The sequence below is a fragment of the Lepisosteus platostomus genome, chromosome 1 (genome assembly GCF_059453375.1).
Source record: "Lepisosteus platostomus isolate fLepPlt1 chromosome 1, fLepPlt1.hap1, whole genome shotgun sequence".
Classification (NCBI taxonomy): domain Eukaryota; kingdom Metazoa; phylum Chordata; class Actinopteri; order Semionotiformes; family Lepisosteidae; genus Lepisosteus; species Lepisosteus platostomus.
In genome coordinates, this window is record NC_142611.1 from 51373309 (window position 1) to 51400829 (window position 27521).

At 39.7% G+C, this 27521-nt stretch overlaps 1 protein-coding gene across 1 annotated transcript in view; it reads left to right on the forward strand.

The window, feature by feature from the left end:
• Positions 1 to 27521, forward strand: part of LOC148678087 (phospholipid-transporting ATPase ABCA1-like) — a 53528-nt gene that overhangs the window by 12840 nt on the left and 13167 nt on the right. The window contains exons 6-32 of the mRNA XM_088631556.1: positions 4167 to 4288; positions 4887 to 5075; positions 7183 to 7272; positions 9854 to 10088; positions 10664 to 10803; positions 12358 to 12474; positions 14600 to 14794; positions 16210 to 16415; positions 16539 to 16715; positions 17057 to 17279; positions 18277 to 18498; positions 19290 to 19494; positions 19798 to 19911; positions 21024 to 21195; positions 21635 to 21766; positions 21990 to 22129; positions 22679 to 22816; positions 22930 to 23150; positions 23679 to 23751; positions 23958 to 24160; positions 24268 to 24316; positions 24753 to 24869; positions 25168 to 25316; positions 25553 to 25677; positions 26216 to 26314; positions 26768 to 26957; positions 27220 to 27314. Coding sequence (XP_088487682.1) covers positions 4167 to 4288; positions 4887 to 5075; positions 7183 to 7272; positions 9854 to 10088; positions 10664 to 10803; positions 12358 to 12474; positions 14600 to 14794; positions 16210 to 16415; positions 16539 to 16715; positions 17057 to 17279; positions 18277 to 18498; positions 19290 to 19494; positions 19798 to 19911; positions 21024 to 21195; positions 21635 to 21766; positions 21990 to 22129; positions 22679 to 22816; positions 22930 to 23150; positions 23679 to 23751; positions 23958 to 24160; positions 24268 to 24316; positions 24753 to 24869; positions 25168 to 25316; positions 25553 to 25677; positions 26216 to 26314; positions 26768 to 26957; positions 27220 to 27314 — 4138 coding nt within the window. The remainder of the gene's footprint in view (positions 1 to 4166; positions 4289 to 4886; positions 5076 to 7182; positions 7273 to 9853; positions 10089 to 10663; positions 10804 to 12357; positions 12475 to 14599; positions 14795 to 16209; positions 16416 to 16538; positions 16716 to 17056; positions 17280 to 18276; positions 18499 to 19289; positions 19495 to 19797; positions 19912 to 21023; positions 21196 to 21634; positions 21767 to 21989; positions 22130 to 22678; positions 22817 to 22929; positions 23151 to 23678; positions 23752 to 23957; positions 24161 to 24267; positions 24317 to 24752; positions 24870 to 25167; positions 25317 to 25552; positions 25678 to 26215; positions 26315 to 26767; positions 26958 to 27219; positions 27315 to 27521) is intronic.

The window sequence follows — 27521 nt, forward strand, 5'->3', positions numbered from 1 at the left end:
TGTGCCTATATTTTCTCCTAATCTCGTTGTCTTTCAAAATCCATTTTATGCTGATGAATCTACAGTAACTGGAAATATGGTTATGATACCTGCCTTCTAGTCATGAATACTTGGATTACAGTGATTTACTACAGTATATCATGATTTAAATATCTAGTCACATTTAGAGATCTGCCAGTATTCGGAAAGTTATGTAGTTGCAGTTATGCAGTGTGTTCATTTAATGCTTTACGGAGAAAATGACTTTTTAAAAGCTGATAATTCAGTAAAGAATTCTTAGAGTTCTTGATTGTATTAGAATTAAGGTACACGATATTAGTAGGTTCTGAACAGTGCTAACATCCCTATGTTTAAGTAAAAATCTAAAATAATTTTGAAATTAATATATTCTTTTAAGTATTTATTTCTCAAATAGGGGACAAAATAAGTCTTGTAGATCAGGTATTTTTAAAACTAAGTGGCTGATTTTGTCATTCCAAACACCCACTGCAAATGTTGTAACTTTTCCTTGAACACAGTGTACAGAAATTGATTATTTGAGCAAATACCTGAAGAGTAAAGGGTATTTTTCCCAAAAGCACAAGTAACAGAGTTACTTAGTAACTAAGGTGCTGTACCAGTTATGAGCCACACGTAGATTTTTAACATGACAGATAGGAGCTTCTGAATATGTTAGCATTTACTGTAGATTTTGGCCAAGTTATGTAACAGGCCAAAGTGCAACTTTATATAAATATTTTAATTTGTAGTAAATAAATTGAGGCAATTGGTCATTGTACAGCATTTCCCAGGACAGACTGATTTTAAAACTTAAAAAAAAACATTATTATTATTATTATTATTATTATTATTATTATTATTATTATTACTACCAAGTTTCGAGTTGTGTATGAGTACTGTATATACAGTATAACATATACTTTGCTAAATAACATATTTATCACACTCGTTAAAGGCACTGCGGAATAATCAAATTAATAATTTAATATTTAATAACTAATGTAATTGTAAAATTGGGTAAATGCACCGGGAAAATAATAGTAGTATCTGTGCATCAGCATATATAATATCTATTTAATGGAAATTCACATTGGCTAGAGACACTTGAACAATAATAGTATCAAGAGTTATGTAAGATGTGCATAGACATACAGTATACTGTATATAACTTTTTGAAAGGAAGCCCTGACTCAGCTGTATCCAGTCCATCTGTGTTCATGTGTTCAGCTGTAGCGCTATCACTGGCTGACTCTTCAAATATTGAATTTACTGCACAGGTTATCAGAGGGCATCAGTGGTGCGATTTGCTTTATCAGTTTGCAGGTCCCTAAGGTTTTGCCTTCTGATTGCCCTTGTACAGGAAAAGTAAAATATCATTCTAACCTTCCAACCGCTAGATGCATTGCCCTCTGTTACAGCAGGAGTTTATTTATTTTTATTTTAGTAGGAAGGTGGTGCGTTGTTTATAGCTTTCCAACATTTCTTAAGAGTCTATAGGTTCCTGTGTCAGTTACCATCAGGAGAGCGGTAGAGTTACAGGTATCTGTTAGCCTTCAAAGTCAATTAGTGATGTGAAGTGCGCAGTATGAAAACTGTAAATTAGGCTTAGCACAATGAAAGATTTCTTAAATCATACAATTTAGATGCAATTTTTCTGGTTATAGACATACTAGGTGTAGTAGTTCAGGTGGGTAGCTGCGTCAGCATGCGTAGACTGCAAAGGAACAAGTAATAGGTTTATTCCATGCTGAAAAAAAGAAGAAAGAGAACACAACGTTTCGGCCATGGAGCCTTCTTCAGGTGTGAGAGAGACAGGGCAGTAGGCAAAGGTAAAGTAGCGGGAGAACAAAGGTTGGGAGGGAGGAGGAGTGAGAGGCGGAAGCAGGGGACAGAAAGAGAGGCCAATCAAGAGGTGTGAAGTCAGAATAGGTGTGCAGAGAGGTGTGAAATGAAACTTCCAATGAATGGAGAAAATTTAAAAGAACAGTAGTCTGTCGTTAAGGGAAGGGAGAATGTGTGATCCTAGCTGCAGAATAATTTTAGTTTCGGTGGTCTTTCTGATGTATGAGTTCGGAAAACCGTTTTTGAGAACACAGACGGAGAGATTAGAGTGGTCATGGCCTCTCTGCACCCATTCTGACTTCACACCTCTTGATTGGCCTCTCTTTCTGTCCCCTGCTCCCGCCTCTCACTCCTCCTCCCTCCCAACCTTTGTTCTCCCGCTACTTTACCTTTGCCTACTGCCCTGTCTCTCTCACACCTGAAGAAGGCTCCACGGCCGAAACGTTGTGTTCTCTTTCTTCTTTTTTTTCAGCATGGAATAAACCTATTACTTGTTCCTTTACTAGGTGTTCCTTTACACCCTGGCAGTGCCTGGGTGTCTGAATAAATGGTTTGAAAAAAAATAGGTTCTCGACAGCGCTACATTTCAGCAGTTGCTGGTGTGGGAATAAGGGAGATGATGCTGTTGATTGTAGAGCAGCTTAAATGAGAATTGTGCCGAAGCAACAGACCTCCTTTACACCAGTTCCTGACAGTGTCATTGCCTGTTCCAGACACGTGAAGAGAGTTCCACATTAAAACTTACATTTGTTTCTGTTTAAAAGAAATGTCTGGTAAATATTTCGTTTTTAACTTCATTAGTTAATTTCTAGAGCAAAAACAGGAAACATCCACAAATTCATGTGCACTGTATTCCTGAAGTCAGCATGTTTCTTCAGATCAACAAGGACAAGGTGGACAAGGACAGACAGTTTTTTTAAGAAAGTCTAGTTGATGGAATTTGGGTCAAATTTGGAAGTGGCTAAAGCTCAGTTTGATGAGATGTGCGTGAGGGATTATTAAATCATGAGTGAGACACCAAACCTGAGCGCAATAGTGGAAACTACACAGAAGCAAAAACACAAGGCATATCTTTATTCATAGGGTTGTGGGAGTATGAAACAGGCTGTCCAGACATTTTCCGAATTTGATACACTAGATTCTTTCAAAAAACTGCCAGTGATCCTTGAATCAAGTAGCTACTAACTACCAAGAAGGACAGATTTAGAAAGGAAATTTACATCTGTGCTTATGGTATGGTAACTTAAAGTTCCAGACAGCCACAGTTTCACATACTGGTGAAAGAATTTAAGTATGGGATTAGCAGCAGTGGTCAGTCTGAAATGCAGCCGTTCTAAGGTAGGCTAAAGAGCAATGACCTGTAGTAACCTTATAAAAAAATGCAGCCTTCGGTTTAGTCAGGGCTGATGCTGTTCTGGAATGTTCTGCCAAAGTGAGTACAAAAGGCTTGCAGTGAATCTCGCAGGCAGCTTAGCATTCATACTGCTCGGAGCCTAGTGGAACATATCTCCTTACTGTTCATATGTTGTACCTTTGGTGTCACTGGGAAGTTGCCCAGGAGCCAATAATGTACAACCTTTCACATTTGTAATATGTACAGTACATACCCCTTCAGCAACGTGGACTTTTATATTTATCGTTCTTTGACAAAGAATATCTTGCTATTTCGTTTTTTCCCCAAATGTAAAAAGTAGTCAATTTTATTTTCCAGAATTGCAGTGTTTTGCTATTTTGTACCCTGCATGCTGCTGAATTACCTGAAGTTTCTCCCTTCCATCTGCCCATTTTATTTAACCTGATTCTTGAATTAATTGTCTGCTGCCTTTTCATTTTAATGGAACGAGGATATACATTAGTTACTTTATATTCTAAATAAAAGCTGAGGTGAACTACGGAGAGCGGGGTGTGGAGATCCCATTGGAAAGGTTTATGTAGGCACATAAATGGGGTTGTGTTGTTCACAATTTCATTTATTTCAGTATTCTAAAATTACATTCATGAATTAGCTAGCATTAGCAAGATCTATGGTTAATTTCCTAGGCATTCTGTAGTTCTACCTGTGGGCAACTGTTTGAAGTCCCTTCTGTGTTTTGATTACAAAGTTCTTTATTTCTGAATTTTCTGCCATTCAATGTATGGGAGGAAATGTAATGTGGCAGCTGACATATGACAACATAGTGTCTGCAGTTTTTCACTTGGAACTGCAGTGAATTATTGTTTTCACTATGTCAGCAGGGAGTGTGAATGTGTTTAGGAGATTTCCTTTCTGTGCAAAGATCTTATTTCATTGGGGCTTCACATTCTAACATCATTTTTTGTTGTAGGTTTCAAGCTGAAAGACTTCCTCGTTGATAATGAGACCTTGTCAACATTCCTTGAGAGAAATGCCTCACTCCCTGAATATGCAGTCCGAGAGATAGTGGAAGCTGGTGTGAACTTGGAACAAGTACGTTTGCAATCTGCTATAGAATTAAAAGTGGAAAGATTGTAAAACATAGGACTGAAGATGAAGGAGTCTGAGAAGAACAATTTTATTTTGTACTGAAGGAGAGTTTGGGCACAAGTCATTGTTTGTGGGGAGCGAGGGGTTAACAGAAGTATTCCAATTCCTAGCAAGGTTTTTGAAAATGTTAACCCAGTTGACTTCAATCACAATCAACAATGAAATCCAGGGGGAGGAGGCAAAAAGAGAAATTAAAATTCTACCTTTTTTTACAGACTTGACTTTTTGTCTCCAAAGAGACAAACGTCATTCATCCATTGTCAAGCTTAGTGAGTGGTGGTTAAGACCGTTTCTGAAGAATCTGTTTTCTGATTCCACTTCTGTAGCTGCTTGTGCACTTTCCTGTATTTTAGGCTAAAAGGCCAGAGGTGCCCCGAACAGTATTTAAACAAGTTCAAGTTCTAAAACTTCAAATATTCCATAGTGAAGCCAAGTCCAGCCTCTCAGTGTGCTCAAGCTGTTTAAATGGCCGTCTTACTGTCTTACTGTCTTACTGTCTGTTCTTGCATCCTCACTTCATTTGTTTCTGTTGTCTTTTCAGGTGCTGATGAGAGGTTTTGGTGTTCACTTAAGAGACCTTTGCAACTCCACCAAGCTGGGAGACTTTGTCAACATGTCTGATACAGCGTTATCACTCTCTCAACACATCATCTGTACCTCCTCTAAAGAATGGCTCAACCAGGCTGAAGAGCACTTCCTGTCTAACCTGGATTTTCTGAAACCAATACAGGTGAGGGTTCGGACACTTGACATAAATCTGTCCTGCTCTATATCTTTGTGTAAATTCCTGTGCTCTGTTTGTGTTACACTATCAATTACATATTTATTGTCTTGTATAGCTTTTTATTACTTCACCCTTATTTTTACCAACTAAAAGACGCTTCTCTGATGTTTTCATTGATAGTAAAGCATTTACTGAAACATAAATATACTTGGGAACTTGTGTAACCAGCCAAGTTATTTCCTGCTCCATTAGGTTCTAGTTGTTTAATGATCTGTGAAAGTGCCACTCTAGGCTAAGAATGGAAAATTAAAAAAGTTAGGCCAAACTGTGAAATTTAGCGAGTCTGAAACTAACAAGGAAGTATTAGCAGTCTATGAGGTTCTTAGTAAAGGTGAAGAGTCTTTAATAATGTTTAGTGTGGTTGTCATTTCGAAACAAAAGTGTGTGAAGAAAAGCCTTCAGGCTTGTAACAGAAGTGCTTTCAGTTTTAGATGATGGCAGATGTCCATGATGGCATGTAAATTAACCGTGTAAAGACTCTCAATGTAGGAACAATGAGCAACTCTACAAAATGTCAGAAAAAACGGGAATTATTAATAAGAGGTTTTGTAGACTATAAAAATCAGATTGTCTCTGACTTTAAGTGATTTTTTCTGAGAACACCTCTGAAAGGTAGTGTATGCTGATCATGGGAACAAAGATTTATTATGAGCTGTGCTACAGATCTGCTTAATGTCGGTTTTGGAAGCTTCAGGACAGAACTGGAATCAATGCAGTTTGCTGCAAAATGCAAAAAAAAAAATCCTAGTGCAGGTGAAAGCAAGCTTCACCTTGCGTTGATTTAAATACAATTATTGTCTCCATTTAATTGGAGAAATCCAGATAAAGGGTAGTGGCAAATATTCTGTTTCTTCTTCATCTCACATATTTAAAAGGCCATCATTGTGCCTGTGGGATCTGCTGAGTCTCAGGTGGTTATGTAGTGAACAATGAGTCCTCTCTTTCTGGTGGGTTATGGAGGTATGAACAAGCATGAATGTACCTTGTCACACATAATGTGGAAAAATGAAACTGGATACAGGATTATCTTAAAAGTACAAAAAATTAAAAGTTTGAGTAGAGAAATAGAAAAGGGAAACTATGAATAGTAAAGGCAAATGTAGTGAGGTATTGTTGGTATGTGGGTAATATAACATAATGAAGAAATTAAAATGGCTGTATTATAATTGGCATGATATGTTAATTGTTTAATCCTCAGCTCTTTTATTAATTGCAAATCAAATGTCTTGATAACAAGAGTGGCTTAAAAAAATGCAGAAGACTTAACTATATAGTTTATGGCAATGTATGCTTATCCTTGTCAGACAATTCATACCAAAAACTTCCACAAAGATTTATGGGAAAAAAAACTGAAGTGTACACAATGGAGTGTAATAAACTCTGTGATAAGGTTAAAAATTAGTTCCGGGAATGCAGAGAATGTCAATGCGTGTATTTAAAGGTCTGTGAAAATCAGAGCAGCTTTAAACCAGTTTTTTTCCTGTTATTATTTTCCTTTAGAGACATGCACATACTGTACATTTTGATGTATAAAATCATGAAAACGTTAACAGCACTAGTGATGCATTTATGTTTTACGTCATAGAAACTAGACTTTTCTTAATGTATGCATACTGATATTTGGTTTGTCGCAACAAAATTAAAATATCTACAAACTTAGCAGCGCTTTAAAAGAAACTCGGATCATGAAGTGTTTAAATGCAACTTAAATTACCCTTTTAAGACACAACAGTTGCACTTCGAGAGCTTGTCCACGTCTGTCAGAATTCAGATAGTCCTACAACAGTTGTGTTCTGATGCAGACAGATACAAATTCTGTATCTGTATATGTAGCAGAATGAGGGAAGGAAGCAGACAAAGTCTTACAAAAGAGAAAATGCTCCCCATTTAACTGGGTGCAGCCGGTTTGAATGCAACCTCAATATAATCAAAATACAGCTCTACTGTACTTTGTAAATGCTGTGGTGTGAAAGAAAGTCTGGAACATCAGCCATGGGCTAATCAAGAATCACTCCCTGATGTTCTAATGTTTTCCTTTTTTCACCTTTTGTAGAAAACAGTGAAGACGGACCCTCAAAATGTTCAGGAGGTTTCAGAGGCTACAGATAACCTCCTTCAGAGTCTGGCAGCATTGGCTGCAGAGGTAAGTTAGAAACATTTCCTATGAAGCATATCAGGCAACCCAATAACACATTTCTACCAGTTTAAATGTCAGAAAGCGTTGCGACAGCTGAGGACGTTGGTTCGTTACTATGGACCAGGAGGAGTTTGCCCCCAGTCATCAGCATCATGTCCAGCAACAACCTGATTTCTTCCTAGTTGTCTCCCGTTCGGTACTGTACAATATCCAATCTTGTTTAGCTTCTGAAATCTGATTAGATGGATCTTCAGACTTCAACTTCGTCTTTGCACTCTTCTCATGACATATTGTCAATATCTGAACTCCCAAGAAAAGTGATTCACTGATGCCAACCAATTATAGTCAGAAAGTCTTTAGTGTACTGATGTTAGCTGTAAATGAATGTTGCTTGCCCTTTCAATTTTGATATATGTTTTAGAGAACGTTGCTCCTGTGATTAGTAAATAATTTTGCAACTCAGAAGAACTAGTTTTATTATTTTTAATTAATTTTAATTAATTACATTTCTATAGTGTTTTTCCCAAGTTGTCATAGTGGGGCTTTGGTTTGGATTGTCTGGTTCATAACACAGAGCGCTACCTGCTGGTTTGACCTCACCACTTGCAGCAGCAACCTGGTATCCCATCCCAGCCTTGCTCTGCTTCCGAACTCTAGAACACAGGAAAGTGGATGTGAATTGTGTCATATTTTTGTACAGAGTTTCCAAAGTGTAAACGCAGAGTAGGCATCACCTCTTTTTAACAAAAAAATGTTGTTAAATTGTGAGAACTTCATTGTGGAGGAAGAAGAAACCTGAGCCTTTGATTTTTCAAAGGTTTAGCTTTTAGTTTAAAGTTCTAATAATTTAATAGCTGCAGAGTGAACAAAAGCTCTTTGAAACTGTGAGGCTGAAGTGTAAAAAAAAGCCTAAAAACTAAAGTGAGGTGCATGTTTAGTCTTTATTGTCTATCTGCTGTCACAGCTTTGGATGGCTGACAAGTGTTAGAAACCCTTTGGCATTTGTTTGTGCCAAAGGTAGACAAAGGCCAGTAAGTTATTTTGCAGGCCTGACCAGAGAAACATTATGGTCAGAACTCAGTCACGAGACTTTGAGTTTCCAGGGTTTCTGACTGGGACATGAATGCACAGCCAAGAAACAGCTGAATAAGCAGAAAAATAAACATGAGGTTAGAAAACAGTCAGTCCTAACTAATAAAAAAGCACAGATTGCCAACAATTGATATCTCAAAATGTACTCGTATTGAGAGATTTGTACAAAAGAATTTCAACTTTGTCGAGGAATCATAGAAGAAGCACGTCCGTCTTAAAGAGAGTTCTTTATTTAAAAACTGCAACTAACACCTCCCCCACTCACTCTTAAGCTGCCTTTGTTCCTCATTTGAAAAATAAGACTTGCAGTGTGGTTCAGTGGTGAACTATAGTAACCTTTTCTGTTACTGTGGGAGGGGAGGCACTTGAGTATATTCTTCTTCTCAGATTACTGAACCGGTCCAGATTCTTCAGGGTTTCCATTCTGAAAGTTCTTGTAAGGGACTTTACGATGCTGTCAGAATAGTGAAGAAAAGTGTGCTTTCTTTACACAAGGCCTCAATTTTTGGGCTTTTTTTTTTGTGTCTGTGTATGGTTCGCACGAGAAGCAGTGGCTGCTTCCCTTTACCTCACCCTGGCTCGTCTCTCTGTAGTGTAAAAGATAATTGATACCATGTGACAGCCCGTGTGCTGATGTGGCTGACTAATTCCTGTGCTGAAACAGCTAGCAATTTGGACAACAGTTTAAGACATATCTCCTGGAGACTCACCAGTTTCTGTAACCTCCCTCTTATTTGTAACATGACCGATAGTAACTTTAGCTCTTGCAGATGTTTTTTTTTCGTCGTTCTTCCTACTCAGAACATATTGAAGAAAAAAATCCCAGCTTGGTTCACTATGGTGCAAGTGCCACACAAAGAAGCCTATGTTTTGCAAAATTGTGCTCGCACAATGCATCTAACAAGATTATACAGCGAGTATAATACCTTTTATCGCCATTCCCATTTCCCAAAATTCCACATTCACTGGGTTTCACACATTATGGAGATAAACTTTCCAGCTGGTATATTGAAATGAAGTCCCTTTGCTTACATTCTTTCCCCTTCTGCTATTTATAATGTTGGTGTGTTATTTAATGCTGTATATAAAATCTAAATCTTTATTTAGTAATCACTTTAGTCACATAACAGTGTTTTAGTAAGAAAAAAACAAAGAGTGAAAACCCATTTCATCCAGGATAATTCTTTAAAAATTGACCTAACTGGCTTGTCCTAATGAAACATAGTTATGGAATTGATGTAAATTACTACAGTTTTTTTATTCTTTCCATGTGTTTTATTTATTTTATTTTAATTTCCAGCTTGTGGTATAAGGATCAAGCACAGTGTAGCATCAAAGCTAAACATTGCTCTTGTCTCACACCTGGGAAAACGGCAAGCACAGTCACATGAAGCATACCAGAAAGAACCATTCAAGTTCAAGAAGCTGGACTTCATAGGAAGAGAAGGAGACCTGTTGTAACACGCGCTTGACTTTTCTGTTTCACGTTCTGCAGCTTGCCAGCATGAAAAGCTGGAGTGACCTGAGGAATGAAATTTTATTCCTGACCGAGAACGCCACAGGCTCCCCCAGTCACATATACCAGGCGGTGTCCAGGATTGTGTGTGGACACCCTGAGGGTGGAGGCCTCAAGATCAAGTCCCTCAACTGGTATGAAGACAATAACTACAAGGCCCTGTTCGGCCACAACAGCACTGAGGACGACACTGTCGTCTACGACAACTCCTCCAGTAAGTAGACCTAGACTCTGGACTTGCTTCTAAAGGGAGCGCCTGAGTTATAAAAACCTACCACATGCATTTTTGTCATGATTTCCTTTGTCGTTTTGATTTCTTGGGTTTTTTTTTATCTTGGTTGTACAAATTGCGGAAGGAAGAGAAAGCAGTTGCCTAGAAACAGGAGAGCGGTGATAATTTATGAGTCTGGCACTAGGGGACAGTAGAGATGTTGGGGATGGGGGCTGGGGTGGGCAAAGAACATGTAGTCCTGCAGTTGTGTCAGAAATGGTTTTTGTGTATGTTGGTGGAAAATATTAGTGACTAAACTATCCCTTTTGACATCTTTTCGCACCTTATAAATGCATTGCCAGTAACTGACTGCCTGCTTGTAACAGCTGAAGTAGGCATTAGGCTGTCTGTTGTAATATTCGATGCAGAACCCAGGACAGTCTCCTCAGAGTGCGTGCCAGATGTTTTGGTCTTTTAAAAGAGAACTTTTGTAAAGGTTGTTTAAGTAGCGTGGGAGAGAGGACTTTGAAAATAAGGTCCCGTTGCTCTGCACATAATGAACAATGTGTTCTCTCTAGCTCCATACTGCAATGAGCTGATGAAGAATTTGGAGTCCAGCCCCATTTCTAGAATGATCTGGAGGGCACTGAAGCCACTGCTCATGGGCAAGATCCTGTATACTCCAGACACCCCAGCCACACAGAGGATTATTAAAGAGGTAACTGCATCCCAAAGAGGCTTCACAGCTAGATGTAGGAGCTGAAGGGTGTCCACCTCTGAAAACGGGAACAGCCTTTTCTGTTATTCTTGTTGAATTCATCTTGCTTTGCTGTATATAATTTTAATTTAACGAATAGGATCCATTTTAATTGGAATGATGTGTGGTCAAAGTACAATTTGTACCACTTTGACCAAGGAAGAGCACCCAGTGGAAATTACAGATCTCTTGAACTTGGAACACATTGATTATACAGCAGTAATATATGCAAAAGTCAGGTTTTTCAAATGTCTAATACTCGCCCCCCAAAAATGCAGACTCGTCATAAAATGTGTGACAGGAAATACATTTTTAAAAGATTTCTTTGTAAAGAATTGGTAAATGCATTTCTAATTTCTAATTCTGTTACAGATTAAATGAACAATTCACTGTAAAATTTCTAACTGAGGTTTCTATGTGTTAGAATGCATAATTGAGACATGTTATTTATCGCTTTTCTCTATAGGGGATTTTAAAATTTAGGCCTAAATGTACAAATACTTATAGGAGCCACTAGATTTATACTCCAAGCCACAGTACTACCAGAATTACATTTCTCAGTTGTTTTCTGTCCACATAATTTGTAGTTTTTCTCTAAACTCTTTAATGTCTCTCATTTAGGCCAGTGTAAATCATAAATTAAGGGTTTCCATAAAAAGCAATCTTAAGTCTTGTTGAAATTAGTAGCCTTGTGTTTTAAGATGCAAAATTCAATCAAAAACATGGGAGAAATCTTCATTTAGTCATGGTTTTAGACGCATAACAGTGTAAGAAAAAAGTAAAGAGAGCAAACCACACCAGAGTTTCATCCAGGATAATTCTTAAATGAGAATAAGAAAAATGGCTTGCCATTATGAAACACAGGAGAAGTAGCTACATTAGCTTAAAGCGGACCATAAACAGTTGTCAAAGTAAAGGTAGTATTTTTCTATTCATACAGGACCTCAAAATGACAGGTTTGTGGATGTTTACTGTTTTGTTAAGAGGAAAGTGTGATTTCTGCCTAGCTTTGAAGAAGCCTGAACACGAAACCATGGGCCGGGCAATGCAAATAAATGGGAGAACAGGAAAGAGACAGGAACGAAAAAGAAACTACTGTATATCCAACTCCATTCAGGTTGGAGGGATAACGTGATCTCCTTGACCCATTATCTGTGAGACGGTGGCGCTGCATGGGTCTGATAGCAGAATCTTCGGGCCATAGTCTCTAACAAAGAGGCACAGGCCAGTTCATTCAATTGGCATTGATGTTAGTAGTGTCATCAGGGACTACCGTATGTCAGATAGGCCTCTGGCAGGGTTTGGTTCAATATGTTTACCACAAATGTGAAAGCGTCTTTCGTGTGTAACCATAATAGTTGTTTTTTTTTTAAGCACACATGAGAGGTTTCTTTCTACCCTGCAATTGCTGGGATGATGATGGGAAGGAAGCTGAAATGAGATGTTTCTATTTGGAAGTGAACTCCAGTCGTCACGTCTTTGCCACTGGTAACAAAGCCACTTCGGTTCTTTCAGGTTAACAAGACGTTTCAGGAGCTGGGCATATTTCGGGATTTGGGAGGCATGTGGGATGAACTGAAACCCAAGATCTGGAATTTCATGGAGAACAGTGAGGAAATGGATTTAGTTCGGGTAGGTGAAATGGCTCAGTAAATTACTTATTCCAAAAAAACTATTTTGGTTCAATTAAAAAATGTGCATTATTGTTACCAAACATCCATAAATATTTATTTGCATTTCCTTTTTACAGTAAATATAATATTTATAGAAAACATATTGTTCTATTTAAGATGGTATCAAGCATATGAGATAAGTAACAGCAATAATTAATCCATTTGGTCTGAGCACTACCAAAAAGAGAAAAGGGTTAATCTTTTTTCGTTCGAACCTTACATCCCTTTTTCTGTGTTTTTGACCAGGGTTTAATACCAGTTAGGCATGGTGGTGTAGAGGGCATGATAGCCGCCTCACAGCTCTTGGGCCAGTGTTTGATTCTGAAGAGGTCTGGTTTACATGGTCTCCCCAAAGCCATTCTGCATATCTTAACTGCTATCTCAAATGCTTGTGTGTGTGTGTGTCCAGTGATGGACTTGCATCTTGCCCAGTTTGCAGTCCCACCTTGAACCTTGTGAATAAGCTCTAGCCTTACCAGGAATAAGCGGTTTTCTGATAATGTTGGCATTATGAAAGTATATTTAGGAAGTGGGGAGAGAGCTGTGGCCAAACTCTAGATTAATGTGGTAAATGTTAGTTACTCTTTAAGTATCTAAAAGGTTTTCCTTCAGAGCTAAATATTTGTGGATTCCCAAACACCAGATTGCATCAATCTTCCAGTCCATAAACATGGAGAAAGGCAGTGTGACAGTACTCTGCAAAAGGGCCCATTGTCAGGATCCAGAAAAGAAGCCAAACAGTCAGGGGTCTTGCTAGATAATCCCCCGTGTGGAAGTGAATTTACGATGCTTGAGAGTCCTCATTTTCTGGATATTGAATTAGTGCTGGGAGTTCGGGTTGTTCCACGTAATATTATATACCAAGAAAGCCTAACAACAAAGAGTCTGTTGTTAGTCTCTTTCACGTTTTTGTTGTCCACATAGCGGGTCCTTGCCCTACTGACTTATTTACTTAAGTTGTTTTCTTAAAGCTGACTAAAATAGTTATCTTTTCAAGTACATGTAATCATATTAAAGGCCGCTGACATGTTGCAAGCTGATTTATTTGTGAAACGTTATTTTGTTCCTTTTCTTTAATGCACAAAGTCAAGGAGAGCTGTAACACTTTAACTTCCTGCTCTCTAAATTGTATTGCTTATAATTTAATTCTATTTTGATCAATATTATATAGGCTCTAAAAACTCTTTAAATATTCCAGATAATTAAAACCTGTTAGATTTTCAAAGGACTAAAGTATGAAAAAAATCATTTTTCATTTATTCTGTGAAATTAGCTTCAAAAACAGTTGATGATTATTAAAAGAGTATTGCATAATGCATCGTCTAGTTCCTTCTTTTAAAGTGGGAAATATGTATTCAAGGTGAACTTTTTGAGTTTCAATATTACATTTCCTGTTTGGTTAGCCACAGAGTGGTACACTGCCGCCTTGTGGAATGCTTAAGTATAGCTCCTATATATATATTCTACCGTTCTTGGCTAGATCTTGCTATACTGGACAAACGATTATCAGGTAATTTCAATGGCTTTGTTTGACGTGAAATATGTATTACCACACGTTTACAACCCCTGTATGGTTCAATCAAAGCTTACTACTTCCAGAATAAAATTGTGGCTTATGTCTTCTGAATCTGTGCTGTTTAAAACCTTGCTTTTAGACTATTTCCATTCTACTTTTCTGCTCTTTTGTTTTTCACATTTGTGAAGAATGACTTTCATTTTGTAATAAATAATGTTAAAAATTGTAGTCCTAGGCAATGAATGGCTCTGAATTAATTTTCAAAACACAGCTGCGTGATCTTAATTTGGAATAACTTTCTAAAGCCTGCATAAGAACCACCATTTCATAGTATGGTACACCTCGGGGCTTAAATTCTTCATTCTCAACTGGGAAATGATTACCGATTTGTCAGAAATATTACAACTAGAATTGCCAAGGGTCTTTGTTATGGAATTGTGAGAACAAAAGTGAAATGGGGAAAGTTTTTTTATGAAACAGACTTCTTAACCTTCATCTACTCAGCTCTGTGGTTTTCAAATGGAACAAACAGCCTTGTAATGCTGGCGGATTTCTTTGTTCCATGCAGACTCTCCTTCAGAACAACGCAAGTGCCAGCTTCTTTCATGCCCAGTTAAATGGCACGGACTTGAGAGTTGAAGACGTGTCGAGTTTCTTATCCAAACAGTCGGAGGACACTCGTCCCCGGGGAACAGCATACACATGGAGAGACATCTTCAATGAGACAGACCAGGCAGTGCAGAGCATCTCTCGATTCATGGAGGTCAGTATCTCTATTCAGCAACGGATTTAGAAGACGAATTTTCTAAATTCAGCACCCTTCTCCTTTATTACTCCTCCCTTCAAGGCCTTAATTCTGCTGTGCGTCCCAAGTGTGCCCAAAAAGATCAACACTGAGTCTCAAAACCTCTGTTAGGACACAATGGCAGTGATTCTGTACAGCATGTAAAGAGAAAATACCTGCATATGGAATTCGGGTTTGGATGTGTCTGTCTTATCTTGTTTCGTGACCATGAAGAAACAGCATCTTGCATGTATCTTGAAAACAGCGAAACGGCTCCTTTCAGTAAGACAGCACGTCTTGTGATATGAGGATGTGTGAAGGTCATGTACAGAGAATTTCATCGTGAAAAGTCAAAGATGGGTTTCCGCATCAAATAAAGACAGAATTAAATCTGTGTGATTGACATTGCATTTTAAATGACTGGTCATTCTGATATAGAGTATAGCAGTGACAAAACAATTGCACTTAACGATTCTTACTAGTGTACTGCTGTAATGTTCTCGGATGGACTGCTTTGAACACGTAATTCTCAGTGGGGTTCAGGGGTATCTCTGCTTACCAACAGTGGAAATAATGGCCTTTTCTATTGGCACCTGCAGAAAGTTACATTGATAACACCTGTGTTAAACAGGGCTGCTGAATAATGTTTCTGAACCTTGCATATTTGGGATAAAAGAGTTACAAGCATTTCATATTACTATGAAAACTGTCCATACAAACAGTACAAATAGCTCCGAGACTGTGCCCTTGTTTTTATTTTCTTCTTGGAATGTGTTTTAAATTAGACACTTGTTCCTGTAAATCGAATTTGACATCTGAACAAAACCTGAACTGTTAATGCTGGTTTCATAACAAGACAATTTGATTGAACTCTAGCTGTACAGTAGGTCAGTGAACTACGTACCCTTCCAGACCTGGGATCAGATGTTTTACAGTGCAACAGTTTGGCAGCTATTTCTAATAAACACACACAAATACGCAATACATTTTTTTTCACCTTATGTAAACTTCTATTTTATTGAAATGGATTATTTTATTCACCAGCTTACACAGAATTTAACTCTATTGAAGGATTAAAAGACAAACATACTAAACAGTACTTCCTCCTTTATGTTATGCTTAATGGTAAAACTTTACTGTTGCCACTCAAACAATACGATTTTACCTTAGAGGTAAGAAAGATACATATTTCTAGAGATGTCTAGAGTTTTCTTGGTGAATTGAGATCACTATAAATCTCACAAAAGACATTAGAAAATCTGAAAATCAGGAATGTCTGAATGTTGGTAACTATTCTGTTCAATAAATTCCATAAAAATACTCCTAGAAGATGTTGTCTTCTAGTGAGACATCTCTTTGTTGAAAGGGGTGACTTATTTGGATTTTTTTAAAAGTGTGTCAACTTAGACAAGCTGGAGCCGGTAGCAACTGAGGAACGACTCATTAACAAATCCATGAAGCTACTGGATGACCGGAAGTTCTGGGCTGGAATCGTGTTTCCGGGAATTGAGACCAATAGCTCAGATTTGCCAACAAAAGTTGACTACAAGATCCGCATGGACATTGACAACGTGGAAAGGACCAACAAGATCAAAGACGGGTAAGTAGTTTTATTTTTTTCTGGAGTTTTTCCAGAAACAGACACCAAATGAGTATTGAAAACCACTCACAGAGGCCTTCCTGCCAGTCCCTTTTTCAACGGTCAGATTTGTGTTTTGGAAAGGTACTGGGATCCTGGTCCTAGAGCCGACCCGTTTGAAGACTTGCGCTACATCTGGGGCGGATTCTCCTACCTCCAGGACGTAATCGAGCACAGCATCATCCGAGCTGTCACGGGCACCAAGGAAAGGATAGGGGTCTATATCCAGCAGATGCCTTACCCCTGCTACGTGGATGACATGTGAGATAAAGCAAACTCCTTATACCGACAAATGATAAGAGTGCTTTCCTCTAAGCAGTATGGCATTCACAGTTCCAGTTTAGCAGTGCCAGAGCCTGTGGCCTACTTGAATGTTCCCTGCCACTGTCTGGATGTAAATGTTTGGTGAAAGCTGGAGTTAAAGCATGATATCAGTGAATTGGATTTTTAATATTAATTTGCCTTGACGGCATTGTGCATTTTTTGTGTGGTTCCGAAATTTTAATAGAAGTACAGGAAAGTTCTTGGGGGTTTGGGTTTTGGGGCACATGGGGAAATTTCCGGATTGTTGACGCTGCGCACTTTTGTCTCGCCCACTGTAGCTTTTTACGTGTGATGAGCCGCTCGTTGCCGCTGTTCATGACGCTGGCCTGGATCTACTCGGTGGCCATCATCATCAAGGGCATCGTGTATGAGAAGGAGGCCCGCCTCAAGGAGACCATGAGGATCATGGGGCTGGACAACGGTATCCTGTGGTTCAGCTGGTTCATCAGCAGCCTCATCCCACTCCTCATGAGCGCCGCATTGCTCGTACTGATTCTGAAGGTACATCTTCCTTTCCTTGATAAAGGGGCCTGGAAACCGTGGCTCTCAGTGAAAGGCAGGATGAACCGCAGGGTGGCTAAGTAGCAGTTACAGCCCTTTGTCCTGAAGTCAAAAGCTTCCGCTGACCAAATTATTAAAAAAGTTACAGCTTTACGACCTAAAATCCAAGAGAAGGCAAAACAAAAGAGAAGGATTCTTCTTGTACTGAAATAAAGACGTCCTACTGAAAGAAAACAGAAGAAAAAAATGACTTGCATTCGCATCAAGTCAAGATGCAAAGGCTGCAGATAAACAGTAACATAAAACAACAAAAAACTGCAGAAACCAGTAAGCACAGTATTAATTAAATGCTATGATGCTGCATAAAGCTAAGGAGTTTCAGTGCTGTTTGACAGACAGGATGTAGTAGCATAATCTGAGCCTTGTAATGTTTCATGCAGACACAAACACACTTTAGCTGAGACTTGACATGCTTTGGAGCGCGCTTTGAAAAATAAACAGTTAATAATTCTGTGCAAGTGGAGCAAATACTGTTCTGGAACTTTCCCCCAGTAGGAGTTATCATCTTTTCAGACACGCCAACACTTTGGCACCTGGACAATTTAGAGACAGCACATTTGAGATCCGGAGTCCCTAGCCCTGGTTCTGGAACGGCTGCGGCCCAGTTATTTTTATAGGTCATCCTGAGATCACCTCTTTTTTTAAAGATTTGAGCAATTAAGCAAATAATGTTTCATTGAAGGGAACATGAGGGCTGAAGCATGTTCTGATTTTTGTTCCAAACGATCTCTAAATGGCTTAATTGAACTCTCCACCTGTTTAATTAATCACAGTGAAATTGTTTTGGTCTTTTCTTTGACATTTGTTTTTTAAATGCTGATTTAAAGACTGCCCATAAACCCTGTGGACTGGAGCTTCAGCTGTCTGTGGTGGTGGGTTGTGGGGCGCGAAGCTCTGGCTCTGGTGACACCTGCCGTTTCTCCCCTTGACCCCGCAGAAGGGAAACCTGCTGCCCTACAGTGACCCCGGGGTGGTTTTCCTGTTCCTGGCCTCCTTTGCCGTGGTGACCATCCTCCAGTGTTTCCTCATCAGCACCCTGTTCTCCCGCGCCAACCTGGCTGCCGCCTGCGGGGGCATCATCTACTTCACCCTCTACCTCCCCTACGTCCTGTGCGTTGCCTGGCAGGACTATGTGGGCTTCGGAGTGAAGGTCTTCGCTGTGAGTAAACCCGGGTCACCCGTTTCTGTGGGAGCCTGTAACTGAAGACGTTGGAAGCACTGTGTTTTCTGGGAACATTATAAATAACAGTCATTATGTTTAATTTGGTGTCTCCTTCAAAGCAGTCACAGGAGGATTAGCACTGCCATCATAAGATGTCATTAAATGTTCTTTTTGCCTTAGTGTCGGGCTGAGTATTTGGCTGAAGAAAATGCAAATGTAAAATTGCAGCCAGTGTACTTAGAAAATCATATGTTTAGTATGTTGAATCCCAGAGAAACATATTGAAGAAGTAAATAAATACAATTGATTGACTCGTTAAGGAATATCCCACACAAGTGACCAGTAAGAATGTAAGAAAGGCTACAGACAAGAGAGGCCATTCGACCCACTTCAGCTCATAGTGTTTATTTTTACTAACCTGAGGGTCTTATCCAGCTGTTTAGTGTGAATTACTGACACGGCATCTCATTTTAAAAAGGATTGCGAAGCACCTTTGTCATAGTAAATGTACATACCAGTTCTCATGTTCTCGTGTGTTTTGACAACCTCTTTATTTCAAACTTCATTATGCACTGACTAAATCAAGCAGTAGAGGTCTGAAGAATTTAAATAAGACCAAATAGACACCACTTGTGCTGTTGAGAATTGTATGAATTGCCACTGCTCCTTTCAACAAGAGGAACCCAATGGCCTGTATCCTCAGTAATGTGGTCTGTTTCTTCTTGTGGGCTTCCTCAGAAATTCCTGACGCTTGTGTGTTCTTGTCCCATTGTGTTTTTTTGTGATAGAGCTTGCTGTCCCCAGTAGCATTTGGGTTTGGATGTGAGTATTTTGCACTATTTGAAGAGCAGGGGGTTGGCATTCAGTGGAACAACCTTGTTTCCAGTCCCCTAGAGGAAGACAACTATAATCTCACCACTTCCATCATCATCATGTATTTCGATGCCTTCCTTTATGGAGTGATGACCTGGTACATCGAAACTGTCTTCCCAGGTAGGTGTAGCAGAGGGTTGTTTATAAGGATGGCAGACTTTTCTGAAAAGAAATGTCTGGGCAGGTTATGTTGCAGTTGTTTTGACTTTGTCCTAATATTGTTTAGAAATTAACCAGAAACAGTGGCTTTGGAAGTTTGGAAACATGGAAGAAAAAAAACATTATTTTTTTTCATTTAAAAATAGATACACATGCATCATTGTGTTTTGTTTTTTAGAATATTTGGAGGTAAACCGATTATAAAAAGGCCTTTGTGAATCTCTCCTCTCTCTTTGTGCTCACTAACACCCTTGTCTTCCACAGGGCAGTACGGCATACCCAGACCCTGGTATTTCCCCTTTACTAAGTCCTACTGGTTTGGTGAAGCTGAGGACAAGAAACATAGCCCAACATCAAACAAGAAAGGCAATGTGGGAGGTAGGAGCTTTATTTTAACCTGTGTATTTAACAGTCATTTTAAAGAGCCAGTTCACAGTTTTGGCAAAATAAAGTATCCTAACTGAATATTGATTTTAATGTTTGCATGACCTGAAACTCATTTGAATCTGGAAAAAAATATATTGTTCGACTGTAATATAAGAATGAAACCACAGCCAAACCTATTAATTCTCTGTAAATTCAGTGATAGTTCTTCTTTGGCAGAGTAAAGAGCTGTAAGTTACTCTGTTACTAATGTGACATTATTATCTGAGGTACTGTAGTCTCCAAAGACAGAGACTTATTCGGCAAAAGCAAATGGCAAACGATGGACACACAACAAGATGAACACAGAACTTAATCTTTCTTGTTTTCTGACGCTGTGGCATCAGTTGAGTGTTGTTTGAAAGGCTTTGGTGTGTGACTGCCATTCATCTCACTGCAATTACGCAGTAGATATTCCTTCAGTAATTGTAGGGAACTGGGATACTAATTGCATTAAGCACCACAACCACAAGAATGTAATTGATCTTCCCAAAGACAGCTCTGGGTGTCTTCAATCTGCAGCATTTGCATGAACTCTTGGGTTGCAGGGCTTGGTGTTGTAGTTCAAAAATACACATGTTGTGAACATTGAAATGTGAGCAAGAGGACACATGTGGAAACTGTACAGAGGGGCATAAAACAGAAAAGAAGGCAATCTTTTACTCAAAGGGTTGTAGGAGTATCAGGCTGCCCATACTTTTTGTTAAAACTGATACCCTGGCTTCTTTCAAACAACTAAATGGGCCAAATGACTGCCTGTGGTCTGTAAACACTGTTATATCAGTAGATGAAAGACTGCAGGTCGTCAAAGTCCTTGTTTCACACAGTAACTTCCCACATACTGGAGCAGTTAGGCTCCCCTTGTCCCGACCTGTTTTGGGCTTAAATAAAATTACGTTTTCATTGCTGTTACTTGGTTCAAGATCTGGTGTCTGAGAGAGCTTAAGAGCCTAAGAAAACCAGCAAATGGCTGAAAATCTCTGGCACTTGTAAGCTTCAGAGAAGATGAGGATTTGGAAATGTGTCCGTCTTATCCTTCGAGTTTCATTTTGATTTGCTTTTTTCAGTGTGTGTTGAGGAAGAACCGGCACATCTCCAACCAGGAGTGTACATCCAAAACCTGGTGAAGGTGTACCCTGATGGAAACAAGGTGGCGGTGGACGGGCTGAATCTGGGTTTTTATGAAGGGCAGATCACCTCCTTCCTGGGACACAATGGAGCTGGGAAGACAACCACCATGTAAGAGCTTTGTTGAGTCGGATTAGATTTTTGCTCTGTAATGGGTATGATTGACATGGGTATGAATGACTTATCTCCAGCCTTTGTTACAAGGCCGCAAGAAAGGGGGACTGCATCATTCGTGACTCAAGCAAGCTAAATTTAGTTCATGGAAAAAAGTTCCAAAAACTTGCTTGAAGGTTTGAAGGTTGAGGAAATTCTGATTGGTAAAATTGAAAATCATTTTGTATATCTGAATATTTTTTTGTGTTTTTTTATATTATTGTTGAAGGAATGTAACCCTCAAAAGTAGGGTTTGTATTGTGGAGTTATTTTTCATAACACACAAGTATTTAAGAAAATTATTTGTATGTATACAGTAGTATGTTTGATATTTTAAAAAATGGCTGTTTTTGTAAAGTGTATTGACCTGCTTTTTTCATGTCGTATGTGAGTGTAGGTCAATCCTTACTGGGCTGTTTCCTCCCACCTCTGGTACTGCTTACATCCTGGGGAAAGACATCCGTTCTGAGCTCAGCAGCATCCGGAAAAACCTCGGAGTGTGTCCACAGCACAACGTTCTGTTTGATCAGTATGTTCCCTTCCTGGAAATCTCTCCTTTCCTTTGCTGCATTGCTCTAAATTCTCTCTAGATGTTGCAGGTGTCAATGTAAATAGGAAGCTAACGTGTCCCAATGAGTAGCATGAGTAACTGTCCAAATCTGGCTTATGTTAGTTCCTAGATTTAAATGAAAGCTCTGGTTACTGTTTTTATCCGTATCGTTTGGCATTCAATACTGCTTTGTGTTGAAAAGGCTGACAGTGGAAGAGCACATCTGGTTCTATGCCCGTCTGAAAGGCCTGTCGGAGAAGGAAGTGAAAGCAGAAATGGAGCAGATTGTCGGAGACGTTGGCCTACCTCAGAAACGCAAGGCGAAAACAAGTCAGCTGTCCGGTGAGAGACCACTTCTTGGTTGAAGTGCTCATTGTTCGTGACCAAAAAGCTCTAATTCCTTTAAAACATTTGCAGATCTTTTGTTCAACACAACTGAAATGAATACATTGGCATTCCTAGTGGCTCCACCATTTTAGAAGCCCTTTCTATGAGTATCATTACGTCATTCGCTTGATAACCATTTCCCAAGTGGAGCTCGGCTGCCTGTGCTGTTGGATTGGGTGGGTTTATATTAATTAGGACTAACTAATTAAATCAGCTCACAACACAAAGGTGACCACAGAGATTGGCCTGCTTCTGATGGGTTTGCCATTGAAAGTGGTGACTAACTTGCAAGGAACTATAGGGCTAACAGTGTCAAATGGTGATTTGTGATTTAATTTAAACACAAAAGCAACTGGCATTTCCAAATGTAAAATTATTTTTTCATGCTTTCCGAGGAAAAAAACCTGTGACACAAAAACGCCGGATACATTTTTTGTGAATTTGTAACTTATGCTTTTAAAGGAGGTTCAGCAGCATTATGATATGTTGTTTTATCCATTTTAGGAGGTATGCAGAGAAAGCTGTCAGTGGCTTTGGCATTTGTTGGAGGGTCAAAGGTCGTTATTCTGGATGAGCCTACTGCTGGTGTGGACCCTTATGCCCGCAGAGGCATCTGGGATCTTCTGCTGAAGTATCGCCAAGGTAACTGTTGTCTCCCAGTTCTGCCATTTTATTGGCTTTAGTTCCAAGGATAGGAAAACAAGTAAAAGACTAGGCTTTGTCCTGATGTCCTCACATTTTTTTGTTTGCTGTAGGCCGCACCATCATTCTCTCAACACATCATATGGATGAAGCTGACATTCTTGGGGACAGAATTGCTATCATCTCTCATGGCAAGCTGTGCTGTGTTGGATCATCACTGTTCTTGAAGAATCAGCTGGGCACGGGCTACTACTTGACCCTGGTGAAGAAAGACCTGGATTCCTCCCTGAGCTCCTGCAGGAACAGCAGCAGCACGGTGTCTTACATCAAAAAGGTGAGCTTGGGTTCAAGCAAAACCCTAGAAAAAGCACAATGACAAAACAAAGTCCGATTTGTATCTTGGCTTTTAATTGTCTGCATATCTCTTGTCTCTTACCTGGTTGGAACAGTAAATTATACTTTTCCTTTCATAAAGTAGTCAATTGAATTAAACAGTCAATAGATGCATGAGCAGAACAGTATTTTTTTTCGATCTTCTCCGTTCCTCAGCATACTCACATAAATCTAAACATTTTGCTGAGCACTGTCCCTCTCCTAGCAGACGTTGGACACCCTCAAGCACATTATTATTATTTATATAAACAAACCTTTTTAAAATGCACAGTCACCTTATTCTGGCAGGAACTGATGACGGGTTAGTCTTGCTTAGTCTCTTTAGTCTCATAGTTTCAGTGCGTGGCCTCTGTCTGTACAACAAATGTGCAGCATAAGACTTACATTACATTATAAGTAAAATAGTGTGGAAAAGAAAGAAATGTAAATGGAAGACAGGAAGCAGTAAAGGCCTGTGTTCCTGTTTTAGGAGGACAGTGTTTCACAGAGCAGCTCCGATGCCGGACTCGGAAGTGACCAGGAAAGTGACACAACCGTTATTGGTAAGTGAGTTGAAACCTGTGGACCAAGGAGACGCAGAGGCCTTTATGCAGCCTTGCCTGAACTCCGTGTTGTGCTCAGTGTTCCCAAATTTGAAGTGCAGCCTATGACGCGTACAGAGTTAACAGCTTGTGAAAGACAAGTCGTGGTGAAAAGTGACGGCGAATTGTCAGGCAAGTCATAACCATTCACGTCTTTCCCTTTCTAGACGTGGCGCTTATCTCCGGCGTGATTCTGAAGCACGTCCCCAAGGCCCGGCTGGTGGAAGACTTCGGTCACGAGCTGAGCTATGTGCTGCCTTACGAGGCGGCCAAGGAAGGGGCCTTCGTGGAGCTGTTCCACGAGATCGACGATCGACTCTCAGACTTGGGCATCTCCAGCTACGGCATATCAGACACCACACTGGAGGAGGTAATGTTGCTGTGGCCTGCGGGAATGGGGGTGGATGTCTCTGTGACCTGCGGAATTGATCCGTTCAGTATGACAGTACCATTTAACACTGTTTCCATTGTTTTTAGATATTCCTTAAAGTGGCCGAAGACAGCGGAGTCGATGCAGAGGTTTCAGGTAAAATATGTGCCTCGTTCATAAGAACTTGGAAAAAAAGAATAGTTCTTCACACGAAACTATGTTCTTGTGAACTGATGGAAACAGATGTCTTTGTCAGGTATCAATGTAGAAGCTTGAAGTGTGTTTTCCAAAATTCATTGTGCCTCCACTTTAATCGGTCTGAATTCAAGAAAACATCCTAAAGATCGTGCAAAACACATTACTAGTTCAAGATGCTAATAAAATCAGAATTTACTTGTTTATTACCCATTTTCATTTTGTTTTAGAAAGAGAGGAAAAATGATATTTTTTGTAGACTTACAAAGACAAGTACAAGATTGCTCTTAGGACTTCTGCAGAGGTTCTCAAAGTTTGAGGGTGGATACTGTCACAAGCTTTATTAAATCCACTTTCCGAGTGTCCTGTGGCTTTATTAATTTCTGCACTCATTCAGATGGGACCATCCCAGCTCGGAGGAACCGCAGACATGCCTTTGGAGACAGACAGAGCTGCTTGAGGCCTTTTACTGAGGATGACGCCTTCGATTGTAATGACTCTGAGGGTGATCCAGGTAATGAAACTGCACAGCCCCAGAACAGCCCTTCCTGCCAGCAGTTACATCAACAGTAGTGCTGTTCAATTTGTCTTGTCTGCTTGTCTCTGGCAGTATCACTCTAAGGGCTGAAGTGCCGTTTCAAATACCAGGGAATGAGAGCAGCCCACTTTTATCTTCTCTGCCCTGCTCCTACACTACGACACTGCTCTTAGCGTTTGCTCTGTTGGCTTTCTGCGATGTGCAGTAATGTTAGGCTCAGTGCAAGCACTTTGTCGTGCTGTAAAGCTCAGTGTTCTGTGTTTGACTGTTTCAGAATCCAGAGAGACGGACTGGCTCAGTGGAATGGATGGGAAGGGCTCGTATCAAGTGAAAGGCTGGAGCCTTAAGAGACAGCAGTTTGTGGCCTTGCTGTGGAAAAGATTTCTGTACGCACGTCGATCCAGGAAGGGCTTCTTCGCACAGGTAAACTCGTTGTGGTAGTTTTAGAGATACGTGCAAGGAAACACTTAAAATATTTTTTAATGATTGGTATTTTATTAGTATAGGTGAATGTGTTTGATTGTTGGAAGCATATATTAAATATAGCAAATGGAAGCATTTGACTTTGGGCACGAAAAAGAAAATCTGTAAAAATGCTGAGAATTTGATCCTGTCTGCTTTGTATCCTGTGCATGCGTTAAACAAGACTTTCATTTCAGATTGTGCTACCGGCTGTGTTTGTGTGCATTGCCCTCGTCTTCAGCCTAATTGTTCCTCCTTTTGGAAAATATCCAAGCCTGGAGCTACAGCCCTGGATGTATGATGAGCAGTTCACCTTTATAAGGTAAAGAGTATGTGCACATTTGAACTAAAAACCAATAATAAAGGAATACTACAGAGAATAAAACTGTCCTGCTGTTTTTGTTTACTGTTAATTTGCATACTAAAATAAATTGGCCTGTTGTTGTCAAGCCATGGCTGTAAACTATTTCAAATAAAATAGGTATTAAAAAGGCTCCTGTGAGGCTGATTGGTGGTAAATATAAGGGGAGGAAATCAGTATATCTGTGTTGCACAATGGTGATTTGCTTATCGGTTTAGGTTACACTGTGCAATACTGACATGCCACATGTACTTATTTTTTAATGTGTGAAAACATGAACTCTTTTAAAGACTCTGAAAGATTATGTCTCCTTTAATTTGAATGTTTATAAAGTTCTCTTTGTGGTAGTTCCCAGATCTACGGGGTTCTTTGCTATTTTTCTGCCTCTCCTCTTCCCAACACTAATTTCATGATGGGAATTCCAGGTAGATGAGAAAGACAAAAGATGGGTAATGTAATGCGTTAGCGCTCTGAAGGTTGATTCGCTGGTTTGTTACAGCAACGATGCCCCTGAAGATGCCAACACACAGAAGTTACTGGGTTCTCTGACCAGCAGTCCAGGATTCGGCACCAGGTGCATGAAAGGAAATCCAATTCCGTAAGTATTCCTTCCAGAAGAGCAGCCATATCAGACACACATGGGAGCACTGACACATTGCCCTCACTTGTGTACATAAAGTGGACTGAAACTGGACCCTGCATTGACTGTTTCAAATCTTAATTGTTTAAATTTGCGCAAAAAGATGAAGGAAAAAAATGTTCTTCACTAATATTGCCGAGGACGAAACATCCAACTCCAAGTAAGAACATTAAGGAGGAATTAATGAGCTTATAGAAAAGTTAATTTAATGTATATTAAAGTCTATCATTAGCACTACCTACAGTAGTTTGATGAAGCCGCCTGTTTTTTCAGTTGTATGACACTGTCAAATTCCGAGAGTGGGTATCACAAATTCCCACACAAAGAATGAAAAATGTTAGTCTGTTCATGGTTGTGAAAGTGAAAGTGGTAACTCCAGAAACAGCAGGGCTGATAAATACTCCTTTCCAGAGATACCCCGTGCTTGGTGGGGGACAACGAGTGGGTGACGCCAGAAGTGCCGGCCAGTGTGACGGATCTCTTCCTGAAAGGGAACTGGACAATGGAGAAGCCATCTCCCTGCTGTGAGTGCAGCAGTGAAGGCCGGAAGAAAATGCTCCCCGACTGCCCAGCGGGAGCCGGCGGACTGCCCCCGCCTCAGGTAACAAGGCCCAAACTGCCAAAGCTACACCGGGCCTCAACCTCAGGGCCTAACCCGACACTGTTATCAAGGATCCAGGCTAACAGGAACATTCGCTGCACAGCCACTCTGAACACTCAGCTGTTTCAGTATTAAAGGGCTGTAATCGGACCATGAATTTGCCAAGGTTTAGTTCACCAGTTTTTTCATTCTTTCCAAACTCATCATTACCTTTACAAAGTCTGGGGAGATTGGAGTTTTAAGTGTTTTTTTTTTCTCATAGATGAAACTAAGTACAGGAGACACCCTGCAAAACCTCACCGGCAGAAATATATCTGACTACCTGGTGAAAACATACGCACAGATCATCGGCAAAAGGTGAAGTTCTGCCATCAAACAGCCTGAATTTGAACAACTCAGTAGTTAACAAAGTTAATTCAAGTTCCAAGTTTTTTCTTTTGGATTTCATTGAAAACCGCATGTGTAAAAATCCATGATTGAAAATGGTTTAAGCTGATATTAATATTGAATTACTTATAATTTATGTTTGACACTCATTCTAAGACTTAATTAACTTAAAATAAG